Source organism: Delphinapterus leucas, chromosome 17 (assembly GCF_059928025.1).
Source record: "Delphinapterus leucas isolate spDelLeu-1000000601 "Yukka" chromosome 17, BTC_Dleu_Yukka2, whole genome shotgun sequence".
In the NCBI taxonomy this organism is placed as follows: Eukaryota; Metazoa; Chordata; class Mammalia; order Artiodactyla; family Monodontidae; genus Delphinapterus; species Delphinapterus leucas.
In genome coordinates this window covers 38,808,063-38,834,307 of record NC_143145.1, presented here as the reverse complement: position 1 = coordinate 38,834,307, position 26,245 = coordinate 38,808,063, and the positions used below count along the sequence as shown (strand labels likewise).

At 35.9% G+C, this 26,245-nt stretch overlaps 1 protein-coding gene across 2 annotated transcripts in view; it reads right to left on the bottom strand.

The window, feature by feature from the left end:
- Positions 1-26,245, bottom strand: part of STK3 (serine/threonine kinase 3) — a 324,808-nt gene that overhangs the window by 111,814 nt on the left and 186,749 nt on the right. For both annotated transcript variants that reach the window (XM_089898863.1, XM_022584720.2), the window contains exons 7-8: positions 22,746-22,883; positions 12,946-13,071 (exon numbers count right to left, since the gene is read on the bottom strand). In XM_089898863.1, coding sequence (XP_089754989.1) covers positions 12,946-13,071; positions 22,746-22,883 — 264 coding nt within the window. The remainder of the gene's footprint in view (positions 1-12,945; positions 13,072-22,745; positions 22,884-26,245) is intronic.

Below are 26,245 nucleotides of genomic sequence, written 5' to 3'. Positions count from 1 at the left end.
AAAGAAATAAACTCATAAAGACAAAAAGCATGGAGGAGGAGACAACAGCAAACAGGAGATGTCAAAAAATTTGGAAGCTAGAAGAAAAAACTGGAAGCTAGAAATCACATAAATATATGTAAGTAGTAGCTATCTCAGCAGACCAAAGAAACCCAAAACTTAAGCTTGTAAGGAGAGAACTCACAAGAGGCAAGCAAATTCAGGCCCCAGAGCAGTGGGTCGTAACGTCTTTTACAGTAAGGTTCACAAGTCAACTAATTCTACTCTTACACAGAGTTTCCAATAGGCAATTTTAGTGTTTCTCTCAAATACAATCATTAGATTCTTCAAGAAAACCCATAAAGTGAAAAGTTAGAGATCAAAATAAACACGAAGGAAACAGAGACAAGGAAGAGAGAAAAAGAAAACTCAAAGTAATAATGATAATATAACAACAATGAGGAAGAGAAGGATATTTGGGAAATTAAATATTAGCTATGGAAAAAAATACAAGGGTTAGAAGATAAACTTAGAGAGACCTCCAAGAAGGAACAAAAAAAAGGAAGAGAAAAATAAAAAAACAGAGAAGATAAGATCATTGAAAGATAAATCTAAGAGGTTTAACAAGGAAATAAAAGGAGAGTAAGAGAGAAAGATGGGGGGGAGGTGAGAGAGAAAGGGGGAGACAGAAAGTGAGGGAGAGAGAGAAAAGAGAAGAAGTTATTAAGAAATAGCAAATATAAAATTACACAGAATTGATCTTACCTCAGGAAACAAGAAAACTCTTAAATAAACAACCTAACCTTACACCTAAAGCAACCAGAGAAAGAAGAACAAACAAAACCCAAAGTTAGTAGAAAGAAAGAAATCATAAAGATAAGAGCAAAAATACATGAAATAGTGATGAAGAAAACGACAGAAAAGATCAAAACTAAAAGCTGGTTCTCTGAAAAGATAAACAAAATTGATAAACCTTTAGCCAGACTCATCAGGAAAAAAAAAGGAGAGGGCTCAAATCAATAAAATTAGAAATGAAAAAGGAAAAGTTAAAACTGACACCAAAGAAATACAAAGGCTTACAGGAAACTACTACAAGCAACAATAAGCCACAAACAACCTAGAAAACATGGACTAATTCTTAGAAAGGTTCAACCCTCCAAGACTGAACCAGGAAGAAACAGAAAATAAGAACAAACCAATCACAAGTAATGAAATTGAAACTGTGATTTAAAAACTCCCAACTAACAAAAGTCCTTGACCAGACAGCTTCACAGGTGAATTCTATCAAACATTTAGAGAAGAGCTAACACCTATGCTTCTCAAACTCTTCCAAAATACTGCAGAGGAAGGAACACTCACAAGCTCGTTCTGAGACCACCATCACCCTGATACCAAAACCAGACAAAGATACCACACACAAAAAAAGAAAACTACAGGCCAATATCACTGATGAACACAGATGCAAAAATCCTCAACAAAATACTAGCAAAGCTAACCCAACAACACATTAAAAGGATCATACACCATGATCAAGTGGGATTTATCCCATGGATGCAAGGATTCTTCAATATATGCAAAGCAATCAACGTGATACACCACATTAACAAACTGAAGAATAAAAACCATATGATCCTCTCAATAAATGCAGAAAAAGCTTTTGATAAAATTCAACTCCCACTTATGATTAAAAACTCTGCAGAAAGTGGGCATAGAGGGAAACTACCTCAATATAATAAGGGCCATATATGACAAACCCACAACTAACATCATTCTTAATGGTGAAAAACTGAATGCATTCCCTCTAAGATCAGGAACAAGGCAAGGTTGTCCACTCTTGCCACTTTTATTCAACACAGTTTTGGAAGTTCTAGCCACATGAATCAGACAAGAAAAAGAAATAAAAGGAATCCAAATTAGAAAAGAAGTAGTAAAACTGTCACTGTTTGCAGATGACATGATACTATACATAGAGAATCCTAAAGATGCTACCAGAAAACTACTAGAGCTCATCAATGAATTTGGTAAAGTAGCAGGATACAAAATTAATGCACAGAAATCTCTTGTATTCCTATACACTAACGATGAAAATCTGAAAGAGAAATTAAGGAAACTCCCATTTACCACTGTAACAAAAAGAATAAAATACCTAGGAATAAACCTACCTAAGGAGGCAAAAGACCTGTACTCAGAAAATTATAAGATACTGATGAAAGAAATCAAAGATGACACAAAAGGATGGAGAGATATACCATGTTCTTAGATTGGAAGAATCTTATACTACCTAAAGCAATCTACAGATTCAATGCAATACCTATCAAATTACCAATGGCATTTTTCACAGAATCAGAACAAAAAATTTTACAATTTGTATGGAGACACAAAAGACCCCAAATGGCCAAAGCAATCTTGAGAAAGAAAAACGGAGCTGGAGGAATCAGGCTCCCTGACTTCAGACTATACTACAAAGCTACGGTAATCAAAACAGTTTGGTACTGGCACAAAAACATAAATATGTATCAGTGGAACAGTACAGAAAGTCCAGAGATAAACCCACGCACCTATGGTCACCTAATCTTTGACAAAGGAGGTAAGAATATACAATGGAGAAATGACAGCCTCTTCAATAAGTGTGCTGGGAAAACTGGACAGCTACATGTAAAAAAAAATGAAGTTAGAACACTTCCTAACACCATACACAAAAATAAACTCAGAATGGATTAAAGACCTAAATGTAAGAACGGATACTATAAAACTCTTAGAGGAAAACATAGGCAGAATACTCTGACATAAATCGCAGCAATATCTTTTTTGATCCACCTCCTAGAGTAATGAAAATAAAAACAAAAATAAACAAATGGAACCTAATGAAACTTAAAACTTTTGCACAGCAAAGGAAATCATAAACAAAACAAAAAGACAACCCACAGAATGGGAGAAAATATTTGCAAATGAAGTGACTGACAAGGGATTAACCTCCAAAATATACACACAGCTAATGCAGCTCAATATATTAAAAAAAAAAAAATCAAAAAATAGGCAGAAGATCTAAATAGACATTTCTCCAAAGAAGACATACAGGTGGCTAAAAAGCACATGAAAAGTTGCTCAACATCACTAATTATTAGAGAAATGTAAATCAAAATGACAATGAGGTATCACCTCACACATCAAAAAATCTATGAACAGGGCTTCCTTGGTGGCGCAGTGGTTGAGAGTCCGCCTGCTGATGCAGGGGACGTAGGTTCGTGCCCCAGTCCGGGAAGATCCCACATGCCATGGAGCGGCTGGGCCCGTGAGCCATGGCCGCAGAGCCTGCGCGTCCAGAGCCTGTGCTCTGCAACGGGAGAGGCCACAACAATGAGAGGCCTGCGTACCGCAAAAATAAATAAATAAATAAAAATAAAAGGCCAGCTTGTTCACACCACTCCCCTGTTTAAATTTCTTTCTGGGGCACAGAAATTCCACCTTGAGGAGCATCTCCTGTAAGTAATACTTGCATGTTTTCAAAGACAAGAATATTCAAATCAGCACTGTGTATTGACTGGCAACATATTTAATATCTATCATTAGTGGACGGGTTAAATAAACCATGGTTCAACCACATAATTGTAAAACACGGAGCCGTGGAAAAGAATGAGATAGATCTAAATGTGCCAAATATGGTACAATCTCAAGATACAAAGCAAGGTCTGTATGGTATGCTCCTGTGTGTGCAAAAAAGGGTGAAGAAAGGAGATGTTTATACATAAACGATTTCCACAAAGATACATAAGAAATTAATGATCATGGTTGCTTCCCAGGAGGGAGGCTGTGAAAATGAAGATCTAGGGTGCCAAAGATTCTTTTTATTATGCGCTCTTTGTAGATTTTAAAAATCACGTGTAGATGTCACATTTGTGATTAGAAACACTAATTTAAAAAGCAAAAACAAAACCCTCCATGTAGTGAAAGCACTTCATCAGCATCTAACAAAGGCACTTCATCGTGCTCTGCAACGGGAGAGGCCACAACAGTGAGAGGTCCGCATACTGCAAAAAAAAAAAAAAAAGAAAAGAACAAAAAATCTACGAACAATAAATGCTGGAGAGGGTGTGAAGAAAAGGAAACCCTCCTACTCTGTTGGTGGAAATGTAAATTGGTACAGCCACTATGGAGAACAGTATGGAAGTTCATTAAAAAACTAAATACAGAACTACCATATGATCCAGCAATCCCACTCCTGGGCATATATCTGAAGAAAACCATAATTTGAAAAGATACATGCGCCCCTATGTTCACTGAAGCACTATTTACAATAGTCAAGACATGGAAGCAACCTTAATGTCCAAGACATGGAAGCAACCTTAACATCCACAGAGGAGTGACTAAAGAAGATGTGGTACATATATACACTGGAATATTACTTAGCCATAAAAAAGAAGGAAATTATGCCATTTGCAGCAACATGGATGGACCTAGGGATTCTCATGCTGAGTGAAGTCAGATAAAGACAAATATCATATGATATTGCTTATATGTGGAATCTAAAAAAAAATGGTACAAATGAACTTATTTACACAACAGAAATGGAGTCACAGATGTAGAAAACAAACTTATGGTTACCGGGGGGAAAGGGGAGGGAGGGATAAATTAGGAGATTGGGATTGACATATACACACTGTTATATACAAAACATAACTAATAAGGACCTACTGTACAGCACAGGTAATTCTACTCAATACTCTGTAATGACCTATGGGAAAAGAATCTAAAAAGGAGTGGATATATGTATACGTATAACTGATTCATTTTGCTGTACAGCTGAAACTAATACAACCTTGTAAATCAACTATACTCCAATAAAAAATTTTAAAACTAAAATAACACAGAATTAAGGGGCATTTCCAAATTGAAAGAGCCAAAAGGCACTCCACACAATGAATGGAAAAAGATCTACACCGGGCTTCCCTGGTGGCTCAGTGGTTGAGAGTCCACCTGCCGATGCAGGGGACACGGGTTTGTGCCCCAGTCTGGGAGGATCCCACATGCCGCGGAGCAGCTGGGCCCGTGAGCCATGGCCACTGGGCCTGCGCATCCGAAGCCTGTGCTCCGCAGCGGGAGGGGCCACAACAGTGAGAGTCCTGTGTACTGCAAAAAAAAAAAAAAAAAAAAAAAAGATCTACACCAAGGCACATTCCATGAAAGTTTTAAATAACAGAAAGTGAAGATCTATAAAACATTCAAAGGATTAGGTATCTGAATGTCATCCGGCTTCTCATCATCCTTACTACTAAGTTAAGAAATAGAGCAAGGCCTTCAAATTTTTAAGGGAACATTATTTTCAATCCAGAATTTTATACTCAATCAATCAACAGTAAAGATAGAATAAAGACATGGTCAGATATACAAGTTGTGAAAAAACCTGCTAATGTCTGGAAGCTCCTGGGAGATAAAGTCCATCAAAGTAAGGAAGCAAAACAAGAAAGACAAGATCCAGAAACCATAGGATCCATTAGAGAAGAGAGGAAAGGAAATTTGCAGGATGATGCTGAAGGGGGGCTGGGGGGTGATGTCTTAGGAGAAGAGCTGTTCAAGACTCCAGAAAGTCAGCATTCAGATTACAGGAAGATAGAGGGAGAGAAAGAACTAGTCAAGAATAAAGTATGACACTAAACAATTATTTGTGTTTGACCATACACAGAGGCCTTTACAGCCTCTGCAGAGAGTCCGGGAATGTGGCGTTTCAGAACAAATTCGTGATAGGTACACAGAAAAATTAACAGCAACAAACAGCAGTAACAAAAACCGTGACAACTACTCGTTCCAGAAATCACAAACATAAAAAATATGTAATCATAATATATTATGATGTTTACATACTCACAGCTATCTAAACACTGAGAGGGATTTTTTTAGAATTGTGTTTTAATTATATGGGGAGAATGAGAGATAACAAGTAGTTCTTTTAAAGAATTTCAGTTTGTGATTAATAATGTTATCTCAAATATAAATGTTCCTTACTAAATCTAATTTACTTTTTAAGAAGTAAAGGACTGAGAATAAATTTTAAAATTATCTTTACTGGTTTTAAGCTTAAAGTAGTTTATAAAAATCTCTACCAGTTCTTCCAAGCACATTTGACCATTTAAAATTTGTTTTAAAACAGTTAAAAAGACATTTTCAAAATACTGGTTCAAGTCTGGTAAGTGATGTTATTTTGGTGGCCCTTAGAGTAGCAAAACCAGCAGCAGGAACAATTATCATCAAAGAAACCAAAAACTAAACAAACAAAATAATAACAAAAACAAAACACCCAGACAAAATGTTAAAATAATAGCAGCAGTGGTGATATAAGTAGTAGCACTAATAAAACTGAAGCTAAACTTTATCGAGCATATTATGTGTGATAAACTGTTCTAAGTGTGAAGATATACATATTTTTTATTACATCCCCATAACAACTCTATGAAGTATGATCTATCACTAGCCCCTTTTTACAGATAGTGAAATTGAAGCAGAGAGGTTAAGTAACTTGGCCCATGACAGTTATTTGGGAACAGAATCAGGATTTTAGTCCAAGCGGTCTGTCCTGCTCTTAGATAAATTCTACCCTCCCCACCCCCCAAATTTCACCAATTAGATACGTTAGAAGCTTCTGGACTGACTTGGGCAGATTCTGATGCTGTTCTATTATTTATCAGTTTAAAAGATTCTCAAGAGAGAGATTGATTTGAAGTTCCTTTATTAAACAGGGGTAGGGGGAAGATGGAAGATTCTGAGACTACTCACCTGGAGGCTATCTCACCACCTGTAGGGATGTGGATTTTCCCAAGCACCCTGGCATTTCTCCCGACACCCATGCTAAGAATTACTGTTTCAGTGAATCACAACTGGAGGGGATATGCCATCCCTCAGACATTAAGGACAGCAGCCTGACAAGTTTAGAGTTCAGACCAGAAAAGTTCAGAAAAGAAATCACCAGAAAGTCCTCATTTCTTTTCCAAAGACAGAAGCTCTAAAACATGGTCTAAAGCCAGTTAGTAGACAAAACCTTTTTCTTTGAATCATTACTAAATTAATATGAAATAAAATGACACCTTTGAAAGTGAAAATAAAAGGCCTATTACATGCATAAAAGTGAAAAGCTCTCAAAAAAAAAAAAGTGAAAAGCTCTCAAGCAAGCCTACCATCAAGAAGTATCCCACTTTTTGCTCAACATTTTACTTACTTTAACATTCTCCCACATCTTTCAGCTCCTTGTATTTTACTTAAATTAACATTGTGATTGACATGGGAAACACCTGAGCTCCAGTACAAAGCAATTCTTGCAAACTCCTTATCAATCTTCTAATCTACTTTAAAAATGACCACTTGTCAATAGTGCATTCTATGCCTTATAAATTCAATTTATTAACATCATCCATTACACTTTTAAATAATCATTCAGTGTACCATGTGTGGAGTGTTTGCCTTTTTATTTAAAATCAGCAAGCAGTAACTTGTACTGTGTAAATATTTAAACATAAGTGCCTATATAATATTTTAATAAGCCATACCAGATAACTTAAAACTAATCTTTTAAAAATCAATGATGAATTAGAGTTTAAGAGCTACATAGGGGGGATTTCCCTGGTGGCACAGTGGTTCAGAATCCAATGCAGGGGACACAGGTTCGATCCCTGGTCCAGGAAGATCCCACATACCGTGGAGCAACTAAGCCCGTGCACCACAACTACCGAGCCTGTGCTCTAGAGCCTGTGTGCCACAACTACTGAGCCCACGTGCCACAACTACTGAAGCCCGTGTGCCTAGAGCTCATGCTCTGCAACTAGAGAAAGCCCGTGCACAGCAACAAAGACCCAATGCAGCCAAAAAAATAATAATAATAAATTAAAGAAGAACTACATAGGGATGTATTGTTTATTGTATAATTAATAAATTACCAGAATGCATGCTCACACCTTGAATGCTACAGATATATTAGTATAATCTGAATGAGAACAAGAGAAAGTCCTGTATGCCTACAGTTTATATAGACAAACTATGTCCAACTTTGTACTGACTTGGTCAGAAATAAATGCAAATTTTATGAAAATGTTTGACTCTTATGAAAAATAGAGTATCACTTTAATGACAATTTGGCCATGAACATTAAGAGACATGTAGCTATGAGAATTTGACTGTTTTACTTTAAAACTGTATATGTAATCCAATTTTAAGTCAATTTGCAAGAGAATACCAAAGGAATGAACAGTATGAAGACAAACTCTATGTAAGATTTTCAGCCTTCAGTGTGAATAAAAGTTTCTGAGAGAACATGACTACTGATTTAAAAATCTGATAAAAACGAATGGCAATATAGAAACATACTCTTACTGTAGGAGGGCTTCAGATCCACTCTGCATATCTCATTGTTCTTATAAATTGCATGTGTCTGTGCATATGCATATTTATTTATATTCAGAGCACAAATGACAAAATGACCTCAAGATAAAAACTACTGCCTGAGAACATAATCTAAAGCAAAGAGTGTGGACACTGCTCAAAGTGTGTGACTCTGTCAAGACTTAATTTTTTCTTACAATTTCAATTAAAACAACAAAAAACAACATAATAGTTTCATCCAGAAACACTAGCTTGGTTCCAGAGAGTATAAATGCTTATTTGAAAACTAAGAAATCATAAAAACCTGATGCGATTTTTAAATCTGTCCACAATATTTTGACAGTCTTCCCTTCAAAAGGTAGAACCTAATTCACCCACACCTTGAATGTGCGCTAGACTATGTAACACATACCTAAAACAATGGGATGGCTTTGGGACGGGGCAGTGGGCAGAAGCTAGAAGCATTCAAGAGTGTTAGTAACAGCATGAAAAGTGATAAACTTTTAGCTCTTATATTTTGGTCACTGATTCATCCAATTAGACCTTATATTAAAAGGTCATTTGTATGTGATAAGAGGTAAGGGTCCAACCTCACGCTTTTAACATGTGGCTATCCAGCTGTCTCAGCGCCATCCATTAAAAAGACCTCTCTTTTTCCATTGAATGGTCTCCACACTTTCATTGAAAATTAATTGGTCATAGATGTATGGGTGTATTTCTGGACTCTCAATTCTATTCCATTGATTTATATGTCAATCCTCATGCCAGAACCACATTGATTTAATTACTGTAGCTTTGTATTACATTCCGAAATTGGAAAGTGAATCCTCCAACTTTGTTCTTTTCCAATATTGTTTTAGCTACTTGGGGCCCCTTCCTCCATACAAATTTGAAGATTGGCTTTTCCTTTTTGCAAAAAAAGACCATAGGGATTGGATGAATATGTGAGTCACTTTGGGGAGTACTGCCATTTAAACAATATTAAGTCTTCCAATCAATGAACATGGGATGTTTTTCCACTGATTTAGGTATTCTTTCAGCAATGTGTTGTATTTTTCACTGTACAATTCTTTCACCTCCTTGGCTAAATTTATTCTTAGGTATTCCATTCTCTTGGATGCTATTGTAAATGGAACTGTTTTCTTAAATTCCTTTTTGCATTGTTCCTTGCTGGTGCATAAAAACATAATGGATTTTTGTATGCTGATCTTGTACCCTGCAACTTTGCTAAACTTGTTTACTAACTCTAGAAGATTTAGATGTTTTGGACAGACACCATCTAGGAAGTTGCTCCACCTTAAGGGGATCAAAACAAAGGCAAGCCTCTGTGCCAGCCCCACAGGGAACTGCCAGATAGCTCAAAATGCAAAAGCACAATTTTTTGAAAGTAAGGTTCTTACTCCTCTCCCCTGCCCCCAACCTCCACCTCTGTTCCCATGGCTGCCACTGAGCTAAAAAATTGGGGATGGCAGGCATGTAAAGCAAAAATGCCACAACACTTTCTTACCAAAACTTAACATTCTTAAGCTTCTTCATTAAGCACTCCCCTGGTTGCTATAAGTTTTTTATTAGACTCCAGTGTTCTGAAAAGCTTGACTTGTCAGTTTCTGCCAACTTAATGGTTGCTTCTGTGGAGCCACTGATTCTTAGATTTCCCTACTCCACCATTTTCTATGACCAGTAGCTTCTTTTAACAAATAGAATGTGGCAGAATTTACAGTGTGCAACTCCTGATGTCATAAAATGCACTGAGATGTCCTCTTTGTTCTCACTCTTGGCTCACTCACTCCAAGAAAAGCCAGTTGCCAGACTGTGAAGACTCTCAAATAGTCCTATGGAGTGGCCCAGATGGCCAGGAGCTGAGACAGCCTGCGAACAGCCATATGAGTGAGCTACCTGGGAACTGCATTCCTTGTCAAGCCTTCAGATGACTGCAGCTCTGACCAACACTTAAACCTCAACCTCAGAAGAGACTCTGAGCCAAAATCATCCAACTAAGCCACTCCTGAAATACTGATCTACAGATACCATGAAATAATAAATGTATGTTGTTTTAAACTGCTAATTTTTAGCAGTATATAATAGTTAAAGCTGAGGCCTGAAAGACGAGAACCTACTCATTCAAAGAGTTCTAAGGAAGAAGAATGTTTCAAGCAGTGGGAATGGCACATGCAAAGGCCCTGCATAAGGAAAGGTCATTGGCATGTTAAAATAATAAAAAATGTGAAAGAAGATCAGTGTGACTGGAGCTCAGTGAAGGAGAGGAAAATAGTGAAAGAGAGGAAAATAGTGAAGAAAGAGATCACCAAAGTGGCAGAAAGTAACTGAGATGACTATAGCAAGGTCTTTAAAACTTAGTAAAAACTGGTAAGTTCTGGGGTAAGCAATAGTTCCTTATCCATAAAAAATGGAAACCAACCTATAATTAAGTATAGGAAAATAAGAGCAAAGCAAAAATAGTCACTACTCCAATGACAGCTAATTAAAGGCAGTTAATTAGTCCAGCACTCATGAGAAGCTTACATAAGGTGAAAGAAAACCACTGGGTACCACCCCAGAGGGGCAAAGACTAGACTTTTTGAGAACATAATCTTATCAAAGTATGTAATTCTGATAATCCAGTGATGTTTATTTTTATAAATACTAATAAATATTTGATTGAAAAGTGAGCATAAAGTCTTAATGAAGGAGGATGGAAGCTTAAAAGTAAAATACGTAGTTTTATTCTTGTTTCCTCACCAGTTTTTTTGTGTTTTGTTTTTTAATATTAATTAATTAATTTTGGCTGCATTGGGTCTTTGTTGCTGTGCACTGGCTTTCTCTAGTTGCGGAGCATGGGCTCTAGGCACACGGGCTTCAGTAGTTGTGGCACGTGGGCTCAGCAGTTGTGGCACACGGGCTCTAGAGCACAGGCTCAGTAGTTGTGGCGCACAGGCTTAGCTGCTCTGTGGCATGTGGGATCTTCCCGGACCAGGGCTTAAACCCGTGTTCCCTGCATTGGCAGGTGGATTCTTAACCACTGCGCCACCAGGGAAGCCCTCCTCACCAGTTCTGTGAATTTTGGTAAATGACTTCACTCCTAATTTAATTTCAGTCAACTGCAAAATGAGATAATAATATACACATCTTCAATCTTCTTTAAAGATCAAATAATATGATAAAAGTGCTTCTGAAAGTGCTTTTGAAACTACAAAAAAATAAATGACATTTACAAATTTGATCATTTGTAGAGAGAGACCGAAAACTATTATCACACAGGGTGGGAACTATAAGACCGTTTGAGAACAAGAACCAAGATCTTTACATCATCCCATATTACTTATGGAAAAAACGCCTTTATGAGGATGCTGTTTAAAATTCTGAATGGTGAATTCACTGGCAAAAAAATTATATCTAGAATATAAGCTTAAAGCATCTGTCTCACCAGGCAATCCACAGTCACTGCCAAATGAGTAACTGATTTAGCCAAATATCTACAGAAAATGATTATAAATCAGCTCTGAAAAGCAGCGCACTTCTCCTTGTCCTGGGCTACCATATGACACAAGGTTTAATAACTGGTGAGGGACTTCCCTGATGGTCCAGTGGCCACGCTCCCAATGCAGGGGCCCCAGGTTCAATCCCTGGTCAGGGAACTAGACCCCACATGCCACAACTAAGAGTTCGCATGCCCCAACTAAAGATCCTGCATGCCGCAACGAAGATCCTGCACACGGCAACAAAGATCCTGTGTGCCGCAACTAAGACCCAGTGCAGCCAAATAAATAAATAAATATTTTTAAAAATACTTGGTGAAAAGGGTAAAAGACTTTCAAAAGAAATACCAATTAGATAACCAGTCTCTGAAATTGAAAGTAAATTTGAATTAGCAAAATAATAGGATTTGTATACAAAAACTGTAAGATTAAAAAAAAAAACTTCTATGGGAAAATATAGATGATGTTATCAAAGACATTTCCAATCAGTATAAAAATAAAATATCTGTGTTTTCAGATTTAATGACTAACTGAATACCAAGAGGTATTCATCTCTATATCCTTAACCAGAAAAAAATATTATAATTTAAAACAAGGAAAAAATCGTCAGTGAAGCATAAAAACATTAGACACTATAAAATGTGATATACAGATATAATTTTTTACTTTATTAAAATGCATTGATGCACTAATAGAACATAAATGTAATAAGCTGGTCCTTTTATGTCCCTCCTGCTTTCTCTAGTAACTCATCTTCTACTGTGGTATTCTATCTACAGCATAACTGATGACCAGTTAAAAGTAAGTTCCAGAAGATATGACATAAAATTGACCAAATCCAAGACAATATTTATTCAACAAACACACCTCAGTGTCAACTAGATACCAGGTGCTGTATAAGCCTATTATATTAACCTTACATTCCCCATTAATCACTAATTCTTAAGACATCAGAAAAGACATCATTTAATAACACGAAATATATTTTGAGATTTAATGAACAAACATACTTCACTTGTACAATAAAACAGAAAGTGCTAATGATATATTTAAAGAAACAACCCAAAATTATAGGAGATTCTCGACTCAGAAGAAAAAGATCAACTTTTTTAGGGTAATTACGAACCGAATTTTCTTCTTCCTCTTCCAATTCTCGCTGCTGTTCTTCATGTCTTTTAGCTTTGATCTCCATGGCTTCTGTGATCAGGTCTCTTAAAATTGATACAGGTTTTGCATTCTTGATAAAAGGGTGCTAGAAAAGTAAAATTCAATGGTATAAATTCAAATGGTTTCTCTGAATTACATCTTTAAAACATTAAAACAACACGTAAATGTGAACCAAGAGCATAGGCTTCAATGATTGGTCCTTTATCCAGAATTAAATGTATAGGTTAAGAACAGAGAATATTTCAACTGCTTTAGAAATAAAGATTTTACTTTCAGGTTTACAAGTTTTTAAAAAACCATTAAAGCATACACACAAAAATGTAATCCTGTTAATAAAACTACATTCCCCTTACAGATATAATTGTCCAAAGGAAGTACAGATTAGGTAGATTAGGTAGTAAAAAAGACAAAAAAAAATTTTTTTAAAGATTGGTGATTAAATTACATATAAAAATAAAATGATTTTGGTATTGTTACAAATTTTAATTAATCTTAACAAGCTGACAGCCAGAATCAGTAGTCAAAAGGAGGGTAACTATTTATTTTACTTCTTTTACATATTTTCTATTTATTATGTCTTTAATAATGTAATCATTTCCAAGGGAGAAGTAGAAAATAGCAATAAGAGAAAAATATTTTTCAGAAAATAAGTACTGCTTCACTTCTATACCACCCTGATCTAGCTAAAACATCTGCGTTTGTTACAATTCTGATAAACAGAAGTGAAACCACCAGAAAATACCTGGGTGTTTGATGACTTTTTAATTCAGAGGAGTAACATGAGAGAAAGTAGAGGGAAAGGTTAAAAGTATAATTTGGAATAGATAACCATATTTTGAAGCAGCAATACAGCTTCAAAATGTAATTTTCACAATTATATGTCAGTAGAAAGCCATCTGAGTTATTTTCATAAAGATCAATACAACACAAAAATATTCTTAAAGATAAAAAAAATTCTAGTGCTAAGAAGAAATTACAGACATTTGTAAGAGGCTTTAAAATGGTGAACATACCATGTGGGAAAACTATGAGTAAGAATTTTACCTGATTACAGAAATTCTAGCATCGATGACAAAGAACTAATAAATTCTTTTATAGCAGTTATAAACTGATCACCAGATAAATTAAGTTCTATCAACATACCTGTGGTGGAGAGTCCTAGTCACCCACCAAAATACAGTTGTGGCTGGACCTATGGCTACCCAGCTACATCCTACATTTCTCAGTCTCCCTTTCAGTTGGTTGTGATTAAGTTCTCACCAATGAAGTGTGAGTGCCTGCATTGTGTTCCACTCCCTGATCTGGGCCTTAAAACACCGAGACTGTGCACTCTTCTGTGATTTCTTCTCTTTCTGCTACGCTGGGAAACAGACAAAGACAGTGCCCTAGAGGATGGTGGAGAGCAAGAAGGAAGAAATCCCAGTACTACTGTGAAAAATTCTGAGAAACAATGGTAAAAAGGTCACAAAAATTAATACTAATTGAAGAAATGATCTTTGCCCTTAAGGAACTTATTATCTGGAATAAGAAACAAAAGACAAACACATAAAAAAATTACAATGTGACATACAAGTTACATTAATGATGATTTAGCACAGTCTATACGATTAAGAGATGTAAAAGTAAAAGAAGAGGTGATGTAATCTCAGATGCCTCACAGAGAAGAATCAGACCATTTTAGGGAGAAGGAAAACTATGCACAATATGAAAAAACACAGATAGGGGATGTATGTTAGAACACCATAGGAAGAGCTATCTAGCCAAAACAGAAACACTGCTTAGAGAAACGCTGTCCTGTGAGTTTAGATACAGGTAACAGTGGGACAAGAGGGATAAACACTCAGAATGAGATACTTGAATTTTGCTTGACAATCCCTTTAAGTACATAAACAAGAGAATGGTGTAAGGAAAAGAATGTCTGTGACAGTGTAATCTTGCAGTAGAGTTTAGAAATGAAATAAGATGGGGTGAAACTGCAATACAGGTGCAAATTATTAAGAACCTGGATTAAAAAAACAGCTGCCACAGTCAAGAGGAAATACTGAATCTGATGGAAGAACTCTTAAGAAGGATTTAGTGACTATGTATTAACAGAAGTGAAGGAAGACCAACACAGCAAAAACTGGGAACCAGTAGAATTGCACCTCTTTACTAAGGAACAGAAATCTCAAATTGTATTATACTTTATCTTCTCAGGAAAAATTATAAGCCATTCCTCCAAGCCACAGTTTGTTTGTTTTTTAATATATCTTTAACTGCTTTACATCGTTGTGTTAGTTGCTGCTGTATAACAAAGTGAATCAGCTATACATATACATATATCCCCATATCCCCTCCCTCTTGAGGCCCCCTCCCACCCTCCCTATCCCACCCCTCTAGGTCATCACAAAGCACCGAGCTGATCGTCCTGTGCTATGCAGCAGCTAAATGCCAAAGTACACATCCAGTCTACTGCAAACTTACTTTCATGCAGCTCACTGTGAACTCACTAAACAGTGTTATGCTATCATTAGTCTACAGAGCTTAACATTCCTAATCTCAAAATCTCAGTATGTCTTACTTCATTTGTACTCATGTTTTCCCTACATAACTGCTACAGGCATGGTTCTGACCAACAAAGAGGAACTGGCTAATAAAGTTAAAAGGGTACTTTGAGAACAAGGCCATTCTATTAGAGCATTCTTGATAATCAGAAGAGAAGTTTTATCAGACACATTGGCAGATTTTTAAAGAATATTTTTAAAGACTTTTTAAAAGTAGCTGGTAGTAAAATTTTAAAATGCAAAGCAACATAAAAAAGAACAGAACAACAACAAAAAAAAAACAGAGAAAACGAGGTGGCAAAAAAACAAACCATGGCAACTGTGACTGGAATATTATTACTATAAACCAATGTAAATAAATGGGTTGAATTTCCATTTATTAAGCAGTATTTTAGTTAAGTACTAAAAGACACTTAGTTCATAAGATAAATTCAGCTACATGCTTTCTATATGAGATACACTTAATAAAATAAATCCAAATTATATTTCTGCAGGGGCATACTAAAAAGAACTTGGGTTAAAAGTCAAGGATAGGCAATGAAATATTAGTCAAACATAAAATAATATCAAGACTAACATCAAAAAAAGCAGAATTGAAGGGAAAAAATAGTGAATGAAGGAAGAGTCATATAATATTAATAAGGGACATAATACAAAGAAATATATTATAGTTATAAACTCAATATATTAGTACAGCATTATGTGTAACAAAAATAGAGACATAAGAAGTTGATCTAAATAAGAATAGGAGGTATTAATATTCCTTTTCAGTCACTGAGAAATAAAACAGGTAAAAAGTAAAGAATAAAGTGATGTGCATAATATAATCAGACTGAGTTAGCAGAAAAATCAATAAACAGAAGTTACATCTTTTTGTTAAATGCCTAGAGAAGCATGTGGTACCAGCATAAGAATGGAAAGAACAACAAAACAGAATATAATGACTGGAAATAGAATATAACATACGAAATAAGCTGGCATATTATGAAGGCAGCAATTCCAATCAGTGAGGAAAAAATACTTATTGCCTGCTGTTTCTTTTTTCTTTTGGGGGGGTGGGGTGGGTAGAATTAGACTAGATCTTTACCACAGAAATATCAAAATAAATGCCAGATAGATCAAGAAGTTAAAAGTCAAAAGAAAATGGAAATATAAAAGAACTAGAGGGTAATATAGGAGAATATTTATTCAACCCAGCGCCATAAAATGAAGGGAAAAAAACACAAATGAACTAAAAATTTAACATCTATGTCAGACAAGAAGGTAATTATATGAAGAGTTTTAAAAAGAATATCAATTAAAAAAGAAAAGGTAAACACACCAAATTCCAAAAGGCAATATAGTTTCACTATTTCTAAATGTACCTAGGATTTCCCTGGTGGTCCAGTGGTTAGGACTTGGCGCTTTCACTGCAGGGGCTCAGGCTCGATCCCTGGTTGGGGAACTAAGACCCCACAAGCCGAGTGGTGTGGACAAAAAAAAAAAAAAGAGTAAACTAAAATATAAACTAAAAAAGGGCAAGAATTCTTAAACCACCTGAACTAATGATAAGACAAAGAATACCCAAAATCAACCTATCACATTCTTGGTCATGTATTTTAAAGAGTAAGGCTGTTTGAAGATTTATTCTTTTAAAATTTGAACCATTTCCTCTTAAATTTTTGTTCATGTTCTGAATGATCAATTTCTGAACTGAAAGAATTCAAATAAATTATTTCTTCATAAAAGTTAAGAAAACAAGAGTTTAAAGTGAACTGAAGAACAGACTTCTGCTTGTGGACAAATTGAGCAGTCATACTTTCCCCTATACCTCTCCATTAAAGTATAGCTAAAACCCTGGACAATAAAACAAACACAGGAAGACACTGAAAGGTGGCAGATTAACTAGGGACCAGAGGACTAAAGGAAAGACACAGCTGTGAGTCCATGGGCTTTTTTTTACCTCATTTATCCCAGACTGGTTATTGGAGAAGCCAGCAACCCAGAAACGCCAATGGATACAAACTAAAAAAGCTCCTACAAAAGCCTGCTCTCTTGAGCCAAAGGATCAGGAAAGGGACAGCTAGCCATTGTGCCACCTTCTCTTTTAGACAATCACCATTCTACTCCACCCAAACACCAGAGAGAAAGCACATGCCCCACCCCAACCAGCAAAGGCTGGGTGGGGAACCTAGGCTTCTACCTTCTGGAGGCTGTCCAATCCTTTAACTGCAGTGGTATCAGAGAAAACCAAATGTTAAGCTAGGGCATTCATCTATACCAGGCAGTATAAAAAGCGCTCCCCACCCCCAGTGGGGAGTGTCGGTGGAGATCACAAGAAAGCCTGGACTTACATTGCTACCAGGCAGTAGTAAAGAAACCCCACCTCCCTCTCTGCTAGAGTGGGATCAGAGGAGGCCTAGTGGAGAATCAGAACTTTCATCACCACCCAGCTATACTGAGGCCCTGCAGTGCCAGAAGAGGCCACTGAGGGAACCTGAGTTCTCACCCCTGTACAGTGGTAATAAGGAACCCCTCCCCCACCCTACATGTCAAAGGAGACCAAGCTGGGGACCTGGACTTCTAATGTTACCTGCCAGAAATGAGGTGGTGCCCCTCTACCCCACTGAAGCCATGTTAGAGGACTCCACTTATTACAGAAAATTTAAGTAAGATCCAGAGTCTCATAATACCCAAAATGCCCAGGTTTCAATTGAAAATCACTCATCATAACGAGAAGCAGGAGAATCTCAACTTAAATGGGAAAATACAATCAATAGATACCAACATCAAGATGACATGGATATCAGAATTATCCAGCAAGGATTTTAAAGCAGTCATCATAAAAATCTTCAATTAGCAATTACAAACATGCTTGTAAACACATGAAAAATTAGAAAGTCTCAGCAAAGAATTAGAAGATATAAAAAAGAAACAAATGAAAATTTTAGAACTAAAATATATAATAACAAAAATGAAAACCTGATGGATGGGCTGGCTCAACAGCAGAATGAGGACAGAGGGAAGATTCAGTGAATCAAAATATGGAACAGTAGAAATTACATAATATGAACAACAGAGAGAAACTAAACTGGAAGATAAATGAACAGAACCTCAGGAATCTGTGGGACTAAAAAAATCTAACATTTGTGTCAATGGAGTCCTAGAAAGATAGAAGAGGGTAGGGCTGAAAAGTGTTTGAAAAAATAATGACTGGAAACTTCCCAAAATTGGCAAGAGATATAAACCCACAGATTCAAGAAGCTGAACAAATTCTAAACTAAAGTATAAACCCAAAGAAAGCCATACCAAGGCACATCATAATTAAACTTCTGAAAATAAAGACAAAGATCAATTCATCTTGAAATGATCAAGGGGTAAAACAATTCAAATGGCTGTAGATTTCGCATAAGAAACCATGGATGTCAGAAGACAGTGGCACAACAGTTTCCAAGTACTGAAAGAACTGTCAATGAATAATTCTATAGCCGGTGAAAATATCTTTCAGGAATGAAGAGGAAATAAGACATTCTCAGATGAAGGAAAACTAAGAGAATTTGTTACCACAGACCTACCCTAAATGAATGGCTAAAACAAAAAGAAAGTAACAAAAGAAGGAACTTTGGAACATTAGGAGAAAGAACACTGGAAAGAGCAAAAATGGGTTAAACACAATATAATAGATTTCCCTTATTCTCTTGAGTTTTCTCGATCGTTTAAAGCAGCAGTCCCCAACCTTTTTGGCACCAGGGACCGGTTTCATGGAAGACAATTTTTCCATGGGTGGCGGGGATGGCTCAGGCGGTAATGTGAGCGATGGGGAGTGATGGGGAGTGATGGGGAGCGATGGGGAGCGGCAGATGAAGCTCCGCTCACTCGCCCGCCACTCACCTCCTGCTGTACAGCCCGGTTCCTAACAGGCCACGGACCAGTACTGGTCTGCGGCCTGGGGGTTGGGGACCCCTGGTTTAAAGGTTAAAACAAATACTGTAACACTTTGATATGGATCTCAATTATGAAGAGGAAGTATTAAAGATAATTATATTATAAATGGGAAGGACAGTGAGATAGATAAAGTTTCTACTCCTCACTTGATCTGGTAAAATGAAGAATAAGTCACATGCCATGGGAGTTCACAGAGTGACCCATGACACCAGCTGTTCCAGCAAAGCCCATGGGTTAATTCGAATAATGGCAGATCTCATTCTTCTAGAAGGCCAGACTAGGGCAAGAGCTGACTTTCAGGTTTTAGGCTACCCACCAGAAGGTACAAGGAACATTTCCAGATCAGGAGCTCTAGTGGCACTAGGCTGAACTTGAACCTTGTCCCTGGGGATTCAATATCCTCATCTTTCAAAAACTACTAAGAGTTCAACTCAATAATCTCAAAGGATCCTTTCAGTCTCAGTCTACAATTCTTTTAAACTTACACAATTATCTATCTTATGTCAGAAAATAAACCACTATAAAAAATTCAGCACGAATTCCTCTTTAGAAACTGTTTATCAAAGTCTAGAAATCAATATAGTAAAATCTGTACATGTAGATTATAGCCAAATGTCCATTAAAACTTGGTAATAAGACTGTATTCTTAAAGTTAAAATATAATTTAACTTATAGAAGACACATGTGAAAGTCCTTTAAGAGCCAGAATGGCTTCCAGACATCCAGCAAAATAAAACTCTAAGGCATCTAATGAGACACTAATGAGACAACAGATAATAATCCTATCTAAAAAGCTTTTAAAATCAGAAGTTTGTTATCTTAAATAAACACATATTGAATTCAATACACATGTATTAAGCACTAGGTACCAGGAGTGCAAAAGTAATCCCCTTCCAAAAGGCATATAGCCCCTGACCCTGAATTAGTTACAATCTAGGACAAAGACACAGAAACAAGTTATTTGATTCTAACATGGTAAATGATATGCACAGGGTGCTTATGGGAACACAGAGGAACAACTGGCCTGAACAAAGATGAAGGCAAGGCTTTCTGGAGGAGTACCTAATTTGAATTAGAAACAGTGAGACAATGAGTAAAAAGAAGCCTGTTGGTAAAGGCAGTCTTTAAACTAGCAAGTTGGGGGTGGGAGAAACACCATGAAAAAAGGTATAGAGGATTGAAAAAGCATGATTTGTATAAGGAACTACAAGTCTATTATTTCAGTATTTATAAAGGGAAAAAAGGGGAGGTCAAGAAAGAGGTCAATTAAGGGGCCAGATGAGGATACCACATTATAACAGAGGGCCTCCATGGTCAACAACAGCACTACAGAAAAAGTTTTTAAAAATCAAAAAAACAATTATTGGCTCATAAGCACTATACAAAACCAGTTGCATTGTTTGCCCTTATTATAAAGAAAAAATACTTGGGCCAAACCCAACTAGAAGCCAGAGGGTAACAGAGCTTCCTAATGTCATTCATACAGGTCAACTTCCTGGGTAAAAAGCAGAATGGAGAAACGATGACAAGTGGGGCTGGAGGACAAGTGGGATAAACCTAGAAGAATCCCTTAATCACTGTGTGATCTTCAGTGAATCATTGAACCTTTCTGGGCTTCGGTACTCTCATAAACAAAATTAGGAAATTTTACTAGAATAGTTCTTAAATGCTTTTCCACCCTAAAAACTCTAGGCTAAACACAGAATTTCTTTAAAAAGATTAGAAAAGATTATGGAAGAAAGACTAGAAAGAAATATTGGTTAAATTATCCAAAAACCAGAAATCAGATACATTTGGATTTACTTCATCATCATCAGATTTTGTACTATTTGTCCCACTTTTTCTGTTATTTCCCCTCCCTGCTTCTTTCTTGACTTCTTTAGGGCTGAATAATTTAGACAGTCAATACAGTAACAAAAGCAATACGTCCTTGATTTATGTGCTTAAAATTCCTTTGAAGTGCGGACAATATTTCAAAATAAATGTTTCAACTAAGTAACTTTTGTAAGGTAATATTTGCACATAACACAAAACCCAAAAGGCTCAAAGAGAGCCTTCAGCAAAAAGTAAGTCTCCATCCCACTCTTGTCAGCCATATAGTTACCTTCTCTGGAGGCAGTTTCTTGCTTATTTTTCTAGAGCTACTCCACGATAAGCATTGACATATGTATATATACATATATGTGTGTGTAGACGTGTGTATTTTGCCAATCACTCCCCTCGATGGACCTCAAATTGCTTGTTTATATTTATGTTGTTTCCAATCTTTTGCCGTTACATTGTTTTATGAAGACTTTTACACATATGTTATTTCACACAAGGTTAAATTTCTCTGTAGAGTAAATTTCTAGAAAAGTAATTGCTGGGTCAAAGAATATATGGTGTTTTATTCTAGACAGATATTGCTAAATCGCCTTCCATGGAGATTAAGTTAAATTTTCATAACAATAAACCTTACATTTAAGAGCCTGCTTCTTATATCCCTCAACAATTCCTTTTTTAAAAACGGTACCATGGAAAAATCACTTTTTATAACTATGTTTTTAATCCTTTTGTCACTTAACAAAAAGAATTATTTTCCAAATATCAAGTTTTGTTAACATGTACACTTATCATAGCTTAGAGGTCTAAGCCAGTTCTGCTGGGAAAGTAAAGACTCAGAAATACTTATTAAAAGTATTAAATTATTTCTATTTGCATTTAATGTCAAAGCAGATTAAAAAAAAAAAAACCTCCTGACACTCTGGATACAAAGTCAAGTTGTACAGGGACACTGAAACTCTTCATTTAAGTCATCTTGTAACCAGTATTTATAACATGTGATCTTCACAAGGAGTTCAGGAATCTTGCATTTATGTATCTTATAGAGCAAAAAGTCAAAGAAGAAATGCTGGGTCAAGGAATAATACATCAGGAAGAAAAACATAAGAAACAGTAATAATGGAAACGAGAACTCATATCTGAAATGAGAACCCTATGGAAGTTTAGTTTTAACATAACTTTAGGAGGAAAGAATTGACAACAAAAATTAAAAAGGGGGGCGGAGAGAAGATTGAACTTGGAAAACAAAAGAAAAAAATGAGAGAAAAAGAACATACAGGAGAAGAATGGTGTGTGTGTCTGTAGGTCTCTCTCTAAATCAATCTATATTTCTTGGGAGGTTTTCATCTTTAGAAATCAGTTAATGAAAAAATAAATAAATAAATCAGTTAATGAAACTCAATTCTGGTCAATGTCAGAAAGCTAAAAGGTGTAAAGAAAATATCCTCCCCTTAGAGACACAAGCACTGACCTGTAAAAGTTGTGTTGCAGTAGCTCTCTGCTCAGGATTCTTCACTAGGCACTTTTTAACAAAATCGGTGAAATCATCAGACCAAAGTTCTGGCTTCCTGAATGTTGGTGGTGGGTTTGTGGGAATCATAAAAATAGCCTGGTAAAAATGAAGTATCCAAAAGACACGGTAAGAATCACAATAACACACCAAATAAACAAATCTCTTTAACCTATCTTTTTATCAGACTCTAAATGTGAAAAACAAATTTAAGCTGTTCTAGGATTTCCAGTAAAATTGCAATTCAGGAAGCAAGCCCATCTGCTACTAATGTAATCACTTCCCATTAAATCTCCTCTATTTGAGTTGTAGCTCATTGAGCACATCATTCTTTATTTTATCATTTTTAATCAGTCTCCAAAGTAGACCGCATTTCTAACCCTTTTACCAAACTAAGGACATTCTCTGGTTAAACAGATATATCCCCCAATTTTGCTATTGCATGCCAGATTTGCTTCTCATTTCAGGTTTCTAGTACTGCTGTTCAGAATGCCTAGCAGCAGTCTAGCTTGCTTCTGCAATCTAGAACACTTAAGTATAAATATCATTACTGCTGTGATTTGAAATAATACTTGACAGAGGCAAGATTTTTATTTCTCTTTCTAAATACATGAGTCAGGATTCTGAATGAAAAGTTTTAAAGGTAATATATCACTTTATCACTAATGATTTAATTTGGTATTAATAACTTAGTACTAATGATAATACATTCAGAGAGTTCAAAATTCAAAAACTTTACAAAGTTTCTGTGTCATCTTGTCTTCATAGCTACCCAGTCACCTTTTTTTGACCGAGAGAATTAATCCTTAATGTTGTTAGGAAATCACTGTATGTAATGAATTAACTTCTCTCCTGGGCTCTAGAATAGTTCCTGATAAAATACCATCACTAAAATATCATTTTCTTTGAAAAGATATGAAAACAATAATAAAGTTAAAACAAATGTATCATGCACTCAACAAATATTAGCTATCATCATTTTCATTTCCACATAATGTTATAAAAAGACAAGAGACAAACAGCAATGACAAAAATTTTATAAAGTAAAATGAACTCAATCATATTATAACTAACTGTAGTTTAATAGGTAAGTTTAATGACACAATCAACACTACAGGTGACATGAGGAAAAAAATGGCTTTTTGGCCATCAATTAATATATGCATACACAGTATACAGACATGGGCCTCTCAAAGATGTATTCAGGGGTGAAGCATCCGAAAAACCCCTTTCTAGACTTTAGTATTCTCTGACTTTCCAGAAGAGAGGTGTCTGTCTCTGTTCTAGCTCAGTTTTTCACCTGGTTGCTGGTCCTCTTTCTTCATGCAAATTTCATGTACCTGAACTTATGTCCCTTCTCCTTAATGCATAAAGAAAATAAAGACGGCAATACTACAAACCACAGAAATACTTAGAAACTAAGTGTTTTACCATTGAAAGAAACTCATCATAGCTATGTTTAAAACTTCTGTTCGTGTATGGAGAAAATACCAAAACTGTAGACAAAGTAATAAAGATAATATATTCTTGGGGATACCAAGTTTAATGTATTCCTTTGGTATAATAAAACTGTTCTACTCTCCAGTGAATTTTTACTAACTGTTCAAAAGCCATTCACAAGTATCACAGAATTTTTATAGCAAAAGACACATGAGAGATCATTTAGCTCAATCTTCTCATTTAACAGAAAAGGAATCAGAAGTCCAGAAAGGCTAAGTGACTTAAAATTTCAGACTAGTAAAGTATTCTAACGTTTCTACTATGTTTCAGGAAGGTGAGCTACAGAACAAAGAGGGTTACTCTATCTAAACAAGCAGTTAATAAGAGGACAGACAGATGATAGATGATGGTTCTGTTTTCAATGTATACATCTTCCCTGGTCCTCCTCTTTTACTTCCAAGTGAAGAAAGCATAAGCAAGTTTTAAGCCTTTAAGACAAGACAGTGACAGGAAAGATCTTAAAACCTATTATAGTCACAGCAGTGACACTAAAGTTGAAGCTCATTCAATGAAATACGAATGAGGGAAAGACTATTCAGTGGAGAAAATACAGTCTTTTCAACATATGGTGCTGGGAAGACTAGATATATTCACATACAATAAAAATGAATTTGGACTCTTACTTACACCATATACAAAAATTAAATCAACAACCTAACAGTAAGAGCTAAAACTATAAAACCCTTAGAAGAAAACATAGGGGGAAAGCTTCATGACACTGAATATGGTAATGATTTCTTGGATATGACACAAAAACTCAAGGCAACAAAAGAAAAAATAAATTGGGCTTCATCAAAATTTAACAGTTTCAGGCATCAAAGGATACTATCAACAGAGTAAAGAGGCAACCCACGACAGACGGAAGGGCTGAACAAAATGTGGTGTTTATATTGTATATACACATACAATGGAATATTATTAAACCTTAAAAAGGAAGAAAAATTTGACACATGCTATAGCATAAACTTGAAGACTTCATGCTGACTGAAATAAGCCAGTTGCACAAGGACAAATATTGCATGATTCTTCTTATAGTGAGGTTCCTAGAGTAGTCAAGTTCATAGAGACAGAGAGTAGAATGGTGGTTGCCAGGGATTGTGAGAAAGGGGGAAGTGGGGAGTTAGCATTCAACAGGCACAGAATTTCAGCTGGGGAAGATGAAAAGGCTCTGGAGAGGGATGGTTGGTGATGGTTGTATGGCAATGAGAATGTACTTGATTTTATGGAACTGTATACCTAAGAAATGGTTAAAAGGGTTAATTTTATGTTTTGTATATTTTACCACAATAAAAAAAATGAAGGAGGGAAAATATAAAGCACTAATCAAGTTCAGGAATATTAGTTGAATGCCTGCTACACACAAAGCATGGTATTAGACATTATACGGAGTTCAAAGATGCAGCAGGAAATACAGTCGCTACCCTTTAGAAACTTCTAACCTAGTCTGGTAATGAAAGAACAGTAAAAGGTTTAAAGAATAGTACAGTAATAAAAGAAATGATATAAGGCATCAAGGAGAGAGGTCATTCCCCTTAGAAGAAATAGCATAAGGAAAAGTGAGAGAGTGAAATAAAGCTATTGGGAGGAGCAGAGAACAAGCTGACTATCTTATAAGGGACTAAGAAATGATAAGATTAGAAGGGAGAATGAAGGACATGGAGTTTGGTCATCAAGAAAGTACACAACTGAAAGAAGTCTTTTTTTCTGGTGTGTGTGTGTGTGCATGTGTGTGTCTTATGTTTTTGCCTTTAATCAGAGTTTGTTTATGACCTAAGAAAAGGATTAACAAAAAACAGACAAACCTGGAGATACTGTAAATATGGAATAGAAAAGGCACTGTGGGGCTAGTGTAGATGTCCCAGGATGAGCAATAAAAAGTTTAAACTAGGATGGTATCTATAGGAATGAAACAGAAGAAATAAGGTATGAGACACTACAAAAGAAGAACCAAGAGTACATCC